General features: G+C 44.8%; 1 protein-coding gene across 2 annotated transcripts in view; it reads left to right on the top strand.

Moving 5' to 3' along the window:
• The first annotated feature begins 5,333 nt into the window (after positions 1-5,333).
• The window catches only part of CASS4 (Cas scaffold protein family member 4), a 48,886-nt gene continuing 41,146 nt past the window's right edge, over positions 5,334-13,073 (top strand). For both annotated transcript variants that reach the window (XM_050745283.1, XM_050745281.1), the window contains exon 1: positions 5,334-6,305. In XM_050745283.1, coding sequence (XP_050601240.1) covers positions 6,270-6,305 — 36 coding nt within the window. In that variant the 5' untranslated portion in view covers positions 5,334-6,269. The remainder of the gene's footprint in view (positions 6,306-13,073) is intronic.

The raw sequence follows: 13,073 nt of genomic DNA, 5'->3' as shown, positions 1-13,073 counted from the left end.
ATAAATTTTTCTTTTTTGAAACAGATTCTCACCCTGCCGCCCAGGCTGGAGTGCATGGCGTGATCTCGGTTCACTGCAACCTCCACCCCCTAGGTTTAAGCGATTCTCCTGCCTTAGCCTCCTGAGTAGCTGGGATTACAGGCGCATGCCACCACGCCTGGCTAATTTTTTGTATCTTTAGTAGAGACAGGGTTTCGCCATGTCGGCTGGGCTGGTCTTGAACTCCTGACCTTGTGATCCACCCACCTTGGCCTCCCAAAGTGCTGGGATTACAGGCGTGAGCCACCGTGCCTGGCTGCTGTCTATGAATTTAAAGAACTTGAGTATAATTCAGTTTTTTGGCTTATTCAGAGAATGCTATCTTTGCTTACATTTTGGTTTCCTTTAGGAAGAGCAGTGTGAGAGAGTCCAGTCTCAGCTCTGTTGCTGACTTGGTAAGTAGTAGGGCAAGTCATTTTTCTGGGATACAGCTTCCTTTTCTGTGACTAAAGGGCTTCATGAAAATAATCTCCAGCATGCGCTTCAACCAGTAAAGCTCTTTGTTTTCCACCTGATGATACAAACAGACTTCAGGGAGGGAGGAAGCCGTTGTTCCTAAGCAGGAGGCATCTGTTTCTGAAAAGGTGGCAAACCAGATATTTCGAGAGCCCTTTCAAGTCAAACCTGGATAGAACATGTTTTTAATCTCTAAGAGTTAGCTGAGGCCGGGCGCGGTGGCTCAAGCCTGTAATCCCAGCACTTTGGGAGGCCGAGACGGGCGGATCACGAGGTCAGGAGATCGAGACCATCCTGGCTAACACAATGAAACCCCGTCTCCACTAAAAATACAAAAAAATTAGCCGGGCGTGGTGGCGGCGCCTGTAGTCCCAGCTACTCGGGAGGCTGAGGCAGGAGAATGGCGGGAACCCGGGAGGCGGAGCTTGCAGTGAGCCGAGATCGCGCCACTGCACTCCAGCCTGGGCCACAGAGCGAGACTCCGCCTCAAAAAAAAAAAAAAAAAAAAAAAAAAGAGTTAGCTGAGCTAGCAAGAAAGAAGGAATTCCTGAGAGGCAGAACAAAGCACAAATCCAGAGGATTCGCAGTGCTGGAGCACTCGAGTAGGTCAGTTCCTGTAACCTACTGATGTCTGAGCAGAAGTCAAAGCTCGGAGTCTTCATGGAGTAGGAACTTTGGTCAAGACCCAGAAAGCCTGGAACCCCAAAGGAGCCCCTTTCAGTAAAAGGATGAACTTGACAAAAACTTGCCTCAGAGAAAGAGACGAGAAATCTGCCAGCTTGGTGCTGGCTCAGGGGTTTTCAGAGAGAGGGTGTCTGGTGTTGGCACAAGGGAGGGTCTCCTGAGAATTCGGTCCACGCACTGTTCCTCATGCGGGTTTGGAACAATTCACGTACCTGTACTGCTCAGAGAACATTGAATGGGGATCTTAAAGCAATCTCCAACCGATGCTGGCCACAGGTATCTGGCAGAGGCCAGCGCAAATTCTCTGTGCAAGAACACATCCTCACCCCAGTCCTCAAATAATTATCCCAGATAAACCTCTGAGGATCACGAACTCACAGGTACGTGAGGAAACAAGCCACCCTGATCAGAATCAGCAAAAATAGCAGAATCAGACTTGCAGGGACCTAGGGAATTACCAGACACAGATTATATTCAGAGAACTAAAACAGTAACTAAAATGGGACCAAGGGGCCGGGCGTGGTGACTCACGCCTGGAATTCCACACTTTGGGAGGCCAAGGCGGTGGGATGGCTTGAGGTCAGGGGTTCGAGACCAGCCTGGGCAATAAGGCAAAACCTCATCTCTACCAAAAATACTAGCTGGGTGTAGTGGTGCACACCTGTAGTCCCAGCTACTCAGGAAGCTGAGGCATGAGAATCGCTTGAGCCAGGAAGATGGAGGTTGCAGTAAGCCAGGATCAAGCCACTGCACTCCAGCCTGGGCAACAAAGTGAGCCTCTGTATCAAAATAAAATGGGACCAAGGATTTAAAAGCTTGCACAAGGCCAGGCGCCGTGGCTCAAACCTGTAATCTCAGCACTTTAGGAGGCTGAGACTGGTGGATCACTTGAGGCCAGGAGTTCAAGACCAGCCTGACCAACATGGAGAAACCCTAACTCTACTAAAAATACAAAAAAAATTAGCCGGGCGTGGTGGTGCATGCCTGTAATCCCAGCTACTCAGGAGGCTGAGGCAGGAGCATCGCTTGAACCCAGGAGGCAGAGGTTGCGGTGAGCCAAGATCGCGCCACTGCACTCCCACCTGAGCAACAGAGCAAGACTCCGTCTCAAAAAAATGAAAATAAAAACTTGCACAAGGGACTGGGCCGGTTTGAATTAAAGAATAAAACTTGTGGAAAACCATCCTACTGGAATGTTTCTCTAGCTTTCGTCATGAATTGCTTTGACCTGAACTCTTACCCTTGGCTTTGCTGCTCCCTGACTGGATATTTGACTCCCTGAAGCCTCTTTCACAGGTGTCTTTTGGCCAAGCAACTCCTCGCCACTCTGTCTGCTCCCCAGTGATGACCGCTTGCCTGGGGCATCATTTTCTGTCTGGCTTTTTCTTGCTGTCCCACCAGCATTCAGCCTTTCCATCCAGCTTCCTGTCCCCACTCTGTCCCCAGAGCATTTCCTTTGCATCCTTGTTTTCAGTTCTTGCCCTAATTCCTTTTCCCTCTCAACCTGGGGGTCAAAACTTGGGTGATAAAACTAAATAATCACTAATAACTAGAGTGGCTGCAGATTCCCCAGCCCTCCCAGTATTATCCCTGCACCAGAATATTTGGTGAATTTGTTGGCAATTCATGAAATTCTTTTTTTTTTTTTTTTCTTTAAGACAGTCTCACTCTGTCACCCAGGCTGGAGTGCAGTGGTACGATCTCCACTCACTGCAACCTCCACCTCCCGCGTTCAAACGATTCTCGTGCCTCAGCCTCCCAAGTAGCTGGGATTATATGCATGCACCACCAAGTTCTGCTAATTTTTTACTTTTTGTAGAGATGGGGCTTTGCCATGTTGGCCTGGCTGGTCTTGAACTCCTGGCCTCCCAACGTTCTGGGATTACAAGCCTGAGCTATCTTGTCCGGCCAACTCATGAAATTCTGCTTTGACCAAAACAGCTATTTTTATGAATGATCTTCATGAGATTACAGCCTGAAACTTCCTGCCAACCCTTTAATGTTTTGAACGTTGTAAGTCTGGTGTTCAGCTGTCCTTTATAATTCAAATATCGAGTGCCCAGTGTTTCACTGCTAGCAGTCAGGGAGCTTGATAGTCACATGAAAACAACAAAAAAGCATACAGAAAAACATGCAAAAGTAATTTTCCTCTCTATGCATGTATAGGGCACTATAGAAGTGAATTGGTCAGACTCAGTTGTCTCAGAAAAGAAAATGTAGTCCAAAATACTGTTCTTGGTAGCACATTTGCCAAGAGCATTCAGATTACCTCACTAGAGTCCTCCTGACGTGGTTCCCTTGAACTCCAGCTGTTTCAGCCTTCAGACAACCGGATATTATGCAAGCACCCAATTTCCTAGAATAATAGTTCTTGCAATGTTTGTCCACATTAAAGACTCATTTGCCTTGAAATACTAATGGATTGCAACAAAATGTCTAAGGCGGTTTCTCACACCTTTCATTCAGAAAAACCATAGAGGCCTCAAATAACAGACAGAGAGGTCAAGTTCCTTATTCACAAAATATCAAACCAGGTATCTATGTGGGAGCTAGTTGATATACTTTCAGGGCCAAAGCCTGTGACTTTTATGTCTTTTATTTTCTAGTTTGGGTTGTTTTCCCTAGAAAAAACAACATGCAAATTATAGCATTCTGATCTGTATTATGAGCTTAAGGGCAGGCTCTTCAGTATGGGGAAGAATCACTGCCGGGAGTTTGCCAAGTTGATGGAAACCATCTGAACTTGAGTTACTGTGTAGTCTTTCCTAAGAGACTTGAATTCAGATTCTGGGTCTGTTACTTTACTATGTGACCTTGGGCAAGTTTATCCATCCTTCCTTTTTATTACAGAGAATTTCAGACATAAATGAAAGTCAGTAATACAGCAGAAACAGTGGTTTCCAGGAACTGGGGGAGGAGGGGGATAACAAGTAACTGCTAATGTGTAAATGTCCAGGAATTGAAAGAGAATTACTTTTTGGAGTGGTGGTTGACAACTCTGAATGCATTAAAAACCACTTAATTGTATACTTTAAAAAGGTGAATTGGCCAGGTGCGCTGGCTCACGCCTATAATCCCAGCAGTTTGGGAGGCTATGGCAGGCGTATCACGAGGCCAGGAGATGGAGTCCATCCTGGCCAACGTGGTGAAACCCTGTCTCTACTAAAATACAAAAAAATTAGCTGGGCATGGTGGCGCACACCTGTAATCCCAGCTACTCAGGAGGCTTAGGCAGGAGAATCGCTTGAAACCTGGAGACGGAGGTTGCAGTGAGCTGAGATTACACCACTGCACTCCAGCCTGGTGACAGAGCAAGACTCCATCTAAAAAAAAAAAAAAAAAAAAAAAAAAAAAAAAAAAAAAAAAAAAAAAAAAAAAAAAAAAGTGAATTTTAAGGTACCTGAATTATATCTTAATATAATATTAATATATTAATTATTATTAATATAATTTACATCTTAATATCTCTATGGATTTCCTCCTTGAACCAAACAGTGTTCATTCCACGGGGTCATTGTTCCCTCCCTGTTATCTGCTATCACCTGCAGTATGCCAATTACTTGGCTCTGGAAGTTAATTTCTAACAACGATAACATTTAAAAATATGGACTGTCTCGGCCAGAAATCAGTCAGCTACTTCAATGGGTAAAATATGTCCTGGTGCCCAGACTTGTGGGGACTACACACCGGACAACCGGAAGACAAGACGCTAAGGCTGTCTGTTGAACTTGTCTCAGAGGCATGGTAAAAGAAAAGAAGAAAATTTAAAAATAAAAAATAAAAAGATGCTGTCTGACAAGAAGAGAGCAGTGAGCGGAGACACAGCTGGCTGGCGATGGAACTTGAGCCTGGCTTGGAAGAATGGGTACCATTTTGTCTAAATAAAAATGAAGGCCAGGTCCAGGCGTGGTGGCTCACACCTGTAATCCCAGCAGTTTGAGAGGCTGAGGTGGGTGGATCACTTGACATCAGGAGTTTGAGACCAGCTTGGCCAAGATGGTGAAGTCCTGTCTACACTGAAAGTACAAAAATTAGCCAGGCGTGGTGGTGGGTGCCTGTAATCCCAGCTGCTTGGGAGGCTGAGGCAGGAGAATCACTTGAACCCGGGAGGTGGAGGTTGCAGTGAGCCGAGATAGCACCACTGCGCTCCAGCCTGAGTGACAGAGAAAGACTCCATCTCAAAAAAAAAAAAATGCAGACTTACTTTGCACAGTGTCTGCTATGCTGTAGGTCCTCTCTAGAGGTTGGATCTGAATGTAGGGAAAGTAGAAAGAGTTGGCAAGTGATGAGAAACTGTGCATGAGCTAGCGGGGGTTTCAAGTACAGCACACGCGATTGGTTGATTTGATTTAAGAGAGAGAACACAGGTGTGGGACTCAGCATAGCCCTCAGTGCAGAGCCAGCACCCAGAAGATGTTAATCATTAGGTACCGTGAGCAAAGACCAGGAGGTGAGCACGGGGTTCCGAGCAGGGAGAATGCGCAACTGACAGGGTGGGTAGAGTGGAGACTGTCCTTTAAGGCAGCCTGCTTGACTGCTTTTATCCTGGCTGTCATAAGGCAAGTTTTTGGGAGCAGGAAGGAAGAAAAGCTGACCGCTATCGGAAATTTGGCTTAGTGGCCTCTCATCAGGGAAATGAGCTTGGTCTGTCGGGTGGGAGTTGTTCCCCAGAGTTCAAAGGACAAGAATGCTGTATGTTCATACACTGAGCTCTTCAAAGTAGGAACTTCGCCCTATAAAGCAGAAGAGTGGTGTTTTTCTTTTCTTCTTCTTCTTTTGTGGTTTCACATAGCAAATGAGTGACGGTCTCTACTTATAGACAAAGTGAGACGTCAGGCAATGAGGCGTGAGTGTGGCTTGTATTTCTGGTTCTCCCCTCCTTCACTGCTTTCATTTTACTCTTATCGTGCTTTCCAGAAAGTTCGCCTGCTGGGAGAGTCTTTTTGATCGTTTCCCGTGTGTTGTCAGATAGCACCATAGAATTCAGTTTCTGAGAACCAGCCAGAAGCATGCAGTGACATTGCATAATCTGCCTCTGAAGCCGGAGATATTAGCTGTAGAGCTCAGGGCAGCTGCTCCACATCACCGACATGAAGGGAACAGGCGTCGTGGACGGTGCGCCCAAGGTGAGTGATGCGGGGCTGTTTGAATGGGCTCTGGCAGGGAGCAAGCTGTGATGATTAAGGGTATTGACCAGCTTTAGTTGTGACTTTCTAACAAAGGCAAAGGTTGAATACCAGTGACGTGTGAGTTTGAGATTGGAAAGTTTAACATAAGTTTAAGTGTGGGAAATAGATGTGCTGTAAAGCTCCTTACCAGTTTGCATCCAAGATGGGTGAAAATGACCTTGTAGTAGAAATCAGCTTACTTGGTTGACAGCACCGTCCATCATTTTGTGTCCAGCAAACTTCTGAAGCAAGATGTGAGTCTGCCTCAGCCCCCACTAATTCCTTCTTTCTCTGGACCCCAAAGACACTCAGTGCCACTCCAACTGTTCTGATTGATTTCTGTGCTCACCTCGCAATAGCAGAGCCCAGACCCTTGCCTGTAGCCTCCTGTGCTGAGCCCACAGTGGGCAGTTACATGTTATTTTCATGTTTACTTGTGCATTATGTGAGCAAAGCTGGAGCTTTCAGACAGACTTCATGCCTGTCATGAATCAAAAAAGATTCACTATTTAGAAAGGTAAAAGAAGCCAGGCACAGTGGCACATACCTGTACTCCCAGCTACTGGAGAGGCTGAGGTGAAAGGATTAATTGAGCCTAGAAGTTTGAGTCCAGCCTGGGCAACATAGCAAGACCCCATCTCAAAAAAAAAAAAGTTAAAATGGTTACCATATTTAAAAAATTTACCCAGATGTAAAGAAAGTGAAGCTCAAGATTGTGTTTTCATCTTGCTATGCCCTTTTTAAATTTTAAGTAGAACAGTAAAAAAGAAATGAAACAAGTACTAAATGGGGAGCTTGCTTATAAAAAAATCAATGCTTATTTTTAATTATAATAAAAGTGACTAGTGTGGCTGGGTGCAATGGCTCACACCTGTAATCCCAGCACTTTGGGAGGCCAAGGCAGATGCATCACTTGAGACCAGGAGTTTGAGACCAGCCTGACCAAGATGAAAAACCCCATCTCTACCAAAAATACAACAATTAGCTGAGCATGGTGGTGCATGCCTGTGATCCCAGCTACTCGGGAGACTGAGGCACAAGAATTGCTTGAGCCTGGGAGGCAGAGGTTGCAGTGAGCTGAGATTATACCACTGCACTCCGGCCTAGGTGACAGAGCAAGACTCTGTCTCAAAAAAATCAAAACTAAATAACAAAAGAAAAAAATTGTAAAAGTCACTAGTGGAATTTATGGCTGAGTAACCCATGATAGTCTCTCTTATATAGATTATATGTAAATACCTTAGCTACCCTAGAATTTTGTCCCCAACTACTTACTTTGAAAATTTTCAAACCATTGGAAAAATATGGGGAGCGTGGGGATTATTCAGTAAATCCCTGCATACCTTTCACCTAGATCATGGGTTTATGGTACTTTGTCATATTTGTGTACATCTATTTGTATATATTTAGACACTGGAACACACTTTGTTTTTATTGTTGTTAAACTCTTTGAAAATAAATGGCCAATACAATGATGCTCCACCCCTAAACTTCATTATGTGTCTCCTAAGAACAAGGACATTCGTCTACAGAACGTAGAAGAATATCCACATATCATCATCCCCAAGAACATTTCACATTGATTTAATAATGCCATTCTACGATTCAGTCCAATTCACACTGATTTAATAATGCCATTCTACGATTCAGTCCAATTCATATTTTCCAAAGTGATCCTTTGTAGCTTTTCTGGCTGTTGTTATTTGTTTGTGTGTTTGTCTTTCTGATCCAGGTATTGTTTGTCAATTCTCAGTTCTTAATCTAGAACAATCTACTACCTTTTTCTCTTTCATAACATTGACCTTTTTTCTAAATAGCCTAGATTTTTTTTTATGATTTAGACTTCTTTTTATGTGCTGCTTATTCTGCCTAAATAATTTATGTAGCACTTTACAATTGGGTGGGGTTTCGTTATTTAAAAATAATATTTTTAGCAATGGGGGTATCACTCTGTTGTCCAAGCTGGACTCAAATTCCTGAACTCAGGTGATTCTTCTGCCGCAGCCTCCCAAGTAGCTGGGACTACAGGTGCACACCTCCGAGCCCCACTGCAATTTGTAAATAACATGCATGTATGCGTAGAACATGTAATTGATATTCCCAGCATCCCCATGAAATTCTGCTATTAATATTATACAGATAGGCCGGGATCGGTGGCTCACACCTGTAATCCCACCACTTTCAGAGGCTAAAGCGGGTGGATCACTTGAGGTCAGGAGATTAGCCTGGCCAAAATAGTGAAACCCCATCTCTACTAAAAATACAAAAAAATTAGCTGGGTGTAGTGGTGCACGCCTGTATTCCCAGCTATTTGGGAGGCTGAGGCAGGAGAATTGCTTGAACCCAGGAGGCGGAAGTTGCAGTGAGCCAAGATTGTGCCATTGCACTCCAGCCTGGGCAACAAGAGCGAAACTCCATCTCAAAAAAATATATATATATATGTGTGTGTGTGTGTGTATATATATATAATGGTAGCCAACCCTTACCAGTTGTCTACATGTGAGGCCCTGTGCTGAGTGCTCCACTTGCATTGTCTTATTATTACATCCTCACAACATCCTCATGAAGCATATTATTCCCCTGTCACGGACAAGGAAACAAGGCCTCGCTGACTTGCCCAAGGCCATACAGCTAGTAGGTGGCAAGGCCAGGAATCAACCCCAGGCAGACTAAGCTCAGAGCCCCATTCTTAGCTCATTATATTCTCTCCCTTGGATCAGGGGTCGGCAAACTCTTCATAAAGAGCCAGATAGTATTTTATGCTTTGCAGGCCAAATACGATCTCTGTTGCATATTGTTGTTTGTTTATGCAGTCCTTAAGATATGTACAATCATTCTTCGCTCATGTTCATCTGTCTGGATTTGGTCCACAGGCCCTTGTGTAGCAGCCTATGTCATCTCAGTTTACATAGGCCACCCCCACCCACCCACGGAGTACCAGGAAACACCCAAGTTGTCGGCTCCTAGTTCAGAGGCATCCTCAGTTAACCATTTCTTGGGTGTCCTTACAGAAACTATCAATGCTTCTATAAGATATATGTTTTAAGGTTTTACACAAATGAGAGCTGTGAGTAAAGAGCTGTTGAACTTGCCTTTAGCAACTAACAATAGGTACTGGTGTTCAGTTCATATTAGTGCAGTTGATCCATCTCATTAATCTTAATGCCTACATTATTGCTCAATTGCTTAATAAATGGGAGCACAATGCTTCAGGGGGTCATGTCATGTCAGTGGTCCTTAGCTTTGGGGCATTCGCCTTTAAAACAGCCCTGCCTTTCATTCAGGGCCACCGCAGATAGCCTTTCAGAAAACACTGAAGTTCGCCTTTGTACACTGGATGGTAAACAGGGACTGCTCTGGCAAGCTGTTCCTAATTCTACCTGCCGGCCAGTAGCTCCGTTGCCAGTAGAGCTGCTTTCACCTTTGTGCGTAGCAGATTTTGTGTAATTACCAGACCGATTTATTCTGTTTTTTAAAAATTGTTTTATAGAAGAAGGGGACATTTTTTTAAAAACACGTGATATTAGTGACAGGAAACACTGGCCTTAAAGGTGGTAAATTTAACACCTCATTCATTGGTTTATTGGACTCTAGCCAGCTAGTCAACTCCATTCAAGAAATACTAGAAATTTAGTTTTTGTGGAGTTTTTTGAGACGGAGTTTCACTCTGTCGCCCAGGCTGGAGTGCAGTGGCACGATCTTGGCTTACTGCAACCTCCACCTCCCAGGTTCAAGCAATTCTCTTGCCTCAGCTTCCTGAGTAGCTGGGATTACAGGCATGTGCCACCATGCTCAGCTAATTTCTGTATTTTTAGTAGAGACAGAGTTTCACCATGTTGGCCAGGCTGGTCTCAAACTCCTGACCTCAAGTTATCCACCTGTCTTGGCCTCCCAAAGTGCTGGGATTATAGGCGTGAGCCAAGGCGCCCGGCCAGAAATTTAGTTCAAGGCAGATAAGTGGGTTTATTATATGTAAGTTCTTATTTTGGATTTTTGGTAGTTTCAAGTTATTAAAATAGAGTCTGCAATACACTTTAGTGATTCAGTCCTGTTTGCTGTAAATTCTGTTTACTTCCGTGTGTGTGCGCGCGCACATGCTATTACAGGTAATATTGAAATTGGCATCTTCATACACAGCCCTTTTTTCCCCCTAATAACATTATTTTCTCACTGGAGTAAATGTCCAGGAATTGAAAGAAGATTACTGAATGAAATAAGCATTGGCACTTATTTTCCATCATTTTCTGAGAATTTCTGATACTTGATTCTATTTTAAACCTACTTTCCACAGTATTTTCTCTACAATCTGTACTTTCTTTCATAAAGACAGCTATGTGCTCACTCAGTTTTCTGAAGGCACTTTTCAAGCAAGCATCTTTATTATGTTATTGAAGAATGGATGGTCCAATATTTATACTGTAAGAACATTTAAATGTGCTTAATTATCTTTCACGTTTCAAATTCAGCCTCAATTAAAGAGCAAATCTTTTTTGTCTCTCTTCCATCTCAACTCTGAGTGGCATGGTTCCGGACCCACTCAAGAAAGATCAAGGTGCACACGTAGAATTTTTTGTAAAATCTTCCACATTCTCAAGACTGGTTTAAACACGACAAAATGTGGTAGCTTGGAAATGTCTGCCACGTGGTGGGACTTGGCTTGCTTCAGTGCTTCTGGGCAAGAAGGCCTGGTGAGGCTTCACTTGTGAGTGGAGAGCAGTTTTAGGTTCTCTTTGTACCTTTGGCATCTCTGAGGTGGTGAGCAAGACATTTCAGACTCAGTCTCCGTTGAAGGGCAAATGGGATTGTGTGCAGAAAGCTGACCTGTCCCTTGAGGGCCCATTAGATCCCACTCCCAGCAGCTCTCCTGCCTCAGTTCCTTCCCCTTCTCCCCTGCTGTTCCCCGTCCTGGATGCTCCTCTCTCTAGCCAGCATCACCTCACCCAGAGGCCTCTCTGGACCATGCTGTGCAAATCACCTCCCCCACTACACAAGCCCACCGCCATCACTCTCATCTATCTTACCTTCATTTATTAAGATCTGAAATTATCTCACTTTATTTGTTCATCTGTCTTCCTCTCTGGGAGCAAAACTCCATGAGGGACAGACCTGGACTTTCTTATTTCGTGCTGCATCTCTGGTGCCTACGGCAGTGCCTGCACAAAGTAGATGCTCAATAAATGCTTTGTGGTAATGTGTGTGAATGAATGGGAGGTTACAGGGAGTGCAGGTGGAGCCCTGGCTGCAGCCCCGCTGTGAGGATAGGAACAGCACTACTTTCTAGTCAGCAGGTGTTTGGCAACGGAGGTCATTCCTGACTCTCAGCTCTCTAACCCCGACCTGGCCTCAGCCGAAGCCGCCACTCAGCCTGTTCTCTTGACAGTTGGCCCCTCCTTTTCCATGGTCAGATGTTGCCTTAGATGCAAGCTGTTGCTATTGAAATCAAGGTCACAAACACCTGTTGCCTCCCTCCAGCATTTCCCAGCAACTTCCTCCCTTCATCTATTCCATGAGGCAAAACAGCCCAGATACAACACCCAACTCGAAAACACAGCTCACCATCCATGGCTCAGCCATTCACCCAATGCATAGTATTGGGCTCTGGGGGTTCAGGGTGATCAAGACAGAACTGACATTCCAGTGGAGTCAGCATGACAGTGAGTAAATAGACCCATGGTTTCAGGTGGTGAGAACTGCCAGAAAGAGGATAAAACAGGGGGATCTAATGGAGGCGATGGGTGGAAAAGGCCACTCTGAAGACCCAAGAGATGGGAAAAGCATTCCAGGCAGAGGGAACAGCAGATGCTAAGGCCCTGCAGTGGGAATGCATTCAGCATAGCAGAGTGCCCATATAAAAACCCGGGGGGTCAAAGCAGAGTAAACAGAGAGAGAGAGTGGTCGGAAGTGAGATCTGAGGTGTTAGCAAGATAACATAGGGCCCGGTCGGCCGTGTAAGAGCTTCGAAGCCATTCTAATTGCAAAGGAAACCACCAACCCACTTAAGGCAGGAGATGACATGGTCTGATTTATGTTTTCTAGATCACTCAGGCTGCTGTGCAATAAATGGGCTGTAGGTAGGAAAGAGCCAAAGCTGGTCAATGTGGAGACTTCAGTGTAGGTGGCTTCATTTTCCACTGGGGTGGCGCCCTGCTCTTCTCCATGGACATGAAGGAGAATCATGTACTCTGTCTTTAGAAAAAGTAAAACTTTCGGTGTTTGAGACCTCTGGTTGCCGTGTGGGGTGGGGAGTGGTTGTGAGCATAACAAATAGTAAATCGAGGAGTAGATCGCTTCTATTTATGTGTGCCATGTTTGATTCGGGAACACAATGTACCTTTCATTCCTTCAACAAATATTGAATGCCTGCTGCATGCCAGGCATTGTTCTAAATGCAACCAAGGCCAAGTGCCTGGTCCCTGTCTCCATATGTAGTAAATAATTATTATGACTAATAAAAAATTCATCATATACTCATCATTGGTTCCCCTGTTTAATCACCTGTAGTCTTTGAACATTTTATTTCCTGTAGAGCACACTTAGGGGGAAAAAAGCTAAGGGAATGCCACCATCACCCCAAAATGTAAAAGGTCTGTGCATAGACAGGCGCTTGGCCGACTCGATAATGGAATGGGGAAGCAACCGTAGAATCAAAACAGGGCCGTTTTGGAATTGCGATGACTAAGGGAGGAAATGACATCGGCCTGAAGGGGAAATAGCTTAAAAGGAGGA

Source organism: Macaca thibetana, chromosome 10 (assembly GCF_024542745.1).
Source record: "Macaca thibetana thibetana isolate TM-01 chromosome 10, ASM2454274v1, whole genome shotgun sequence".
Classification (NCBI taxonomy): Eukaryota; Metazoa; Chordata; class Mammalia; order Primates; family Cercopithecidae; genus Macaca; species Macaca thibetana.
The sequence above is the reverse complement of the archived record's forward strand: the minus strand, read 5'-3'. Positions and strand labels throughout refer to the sequence as shown.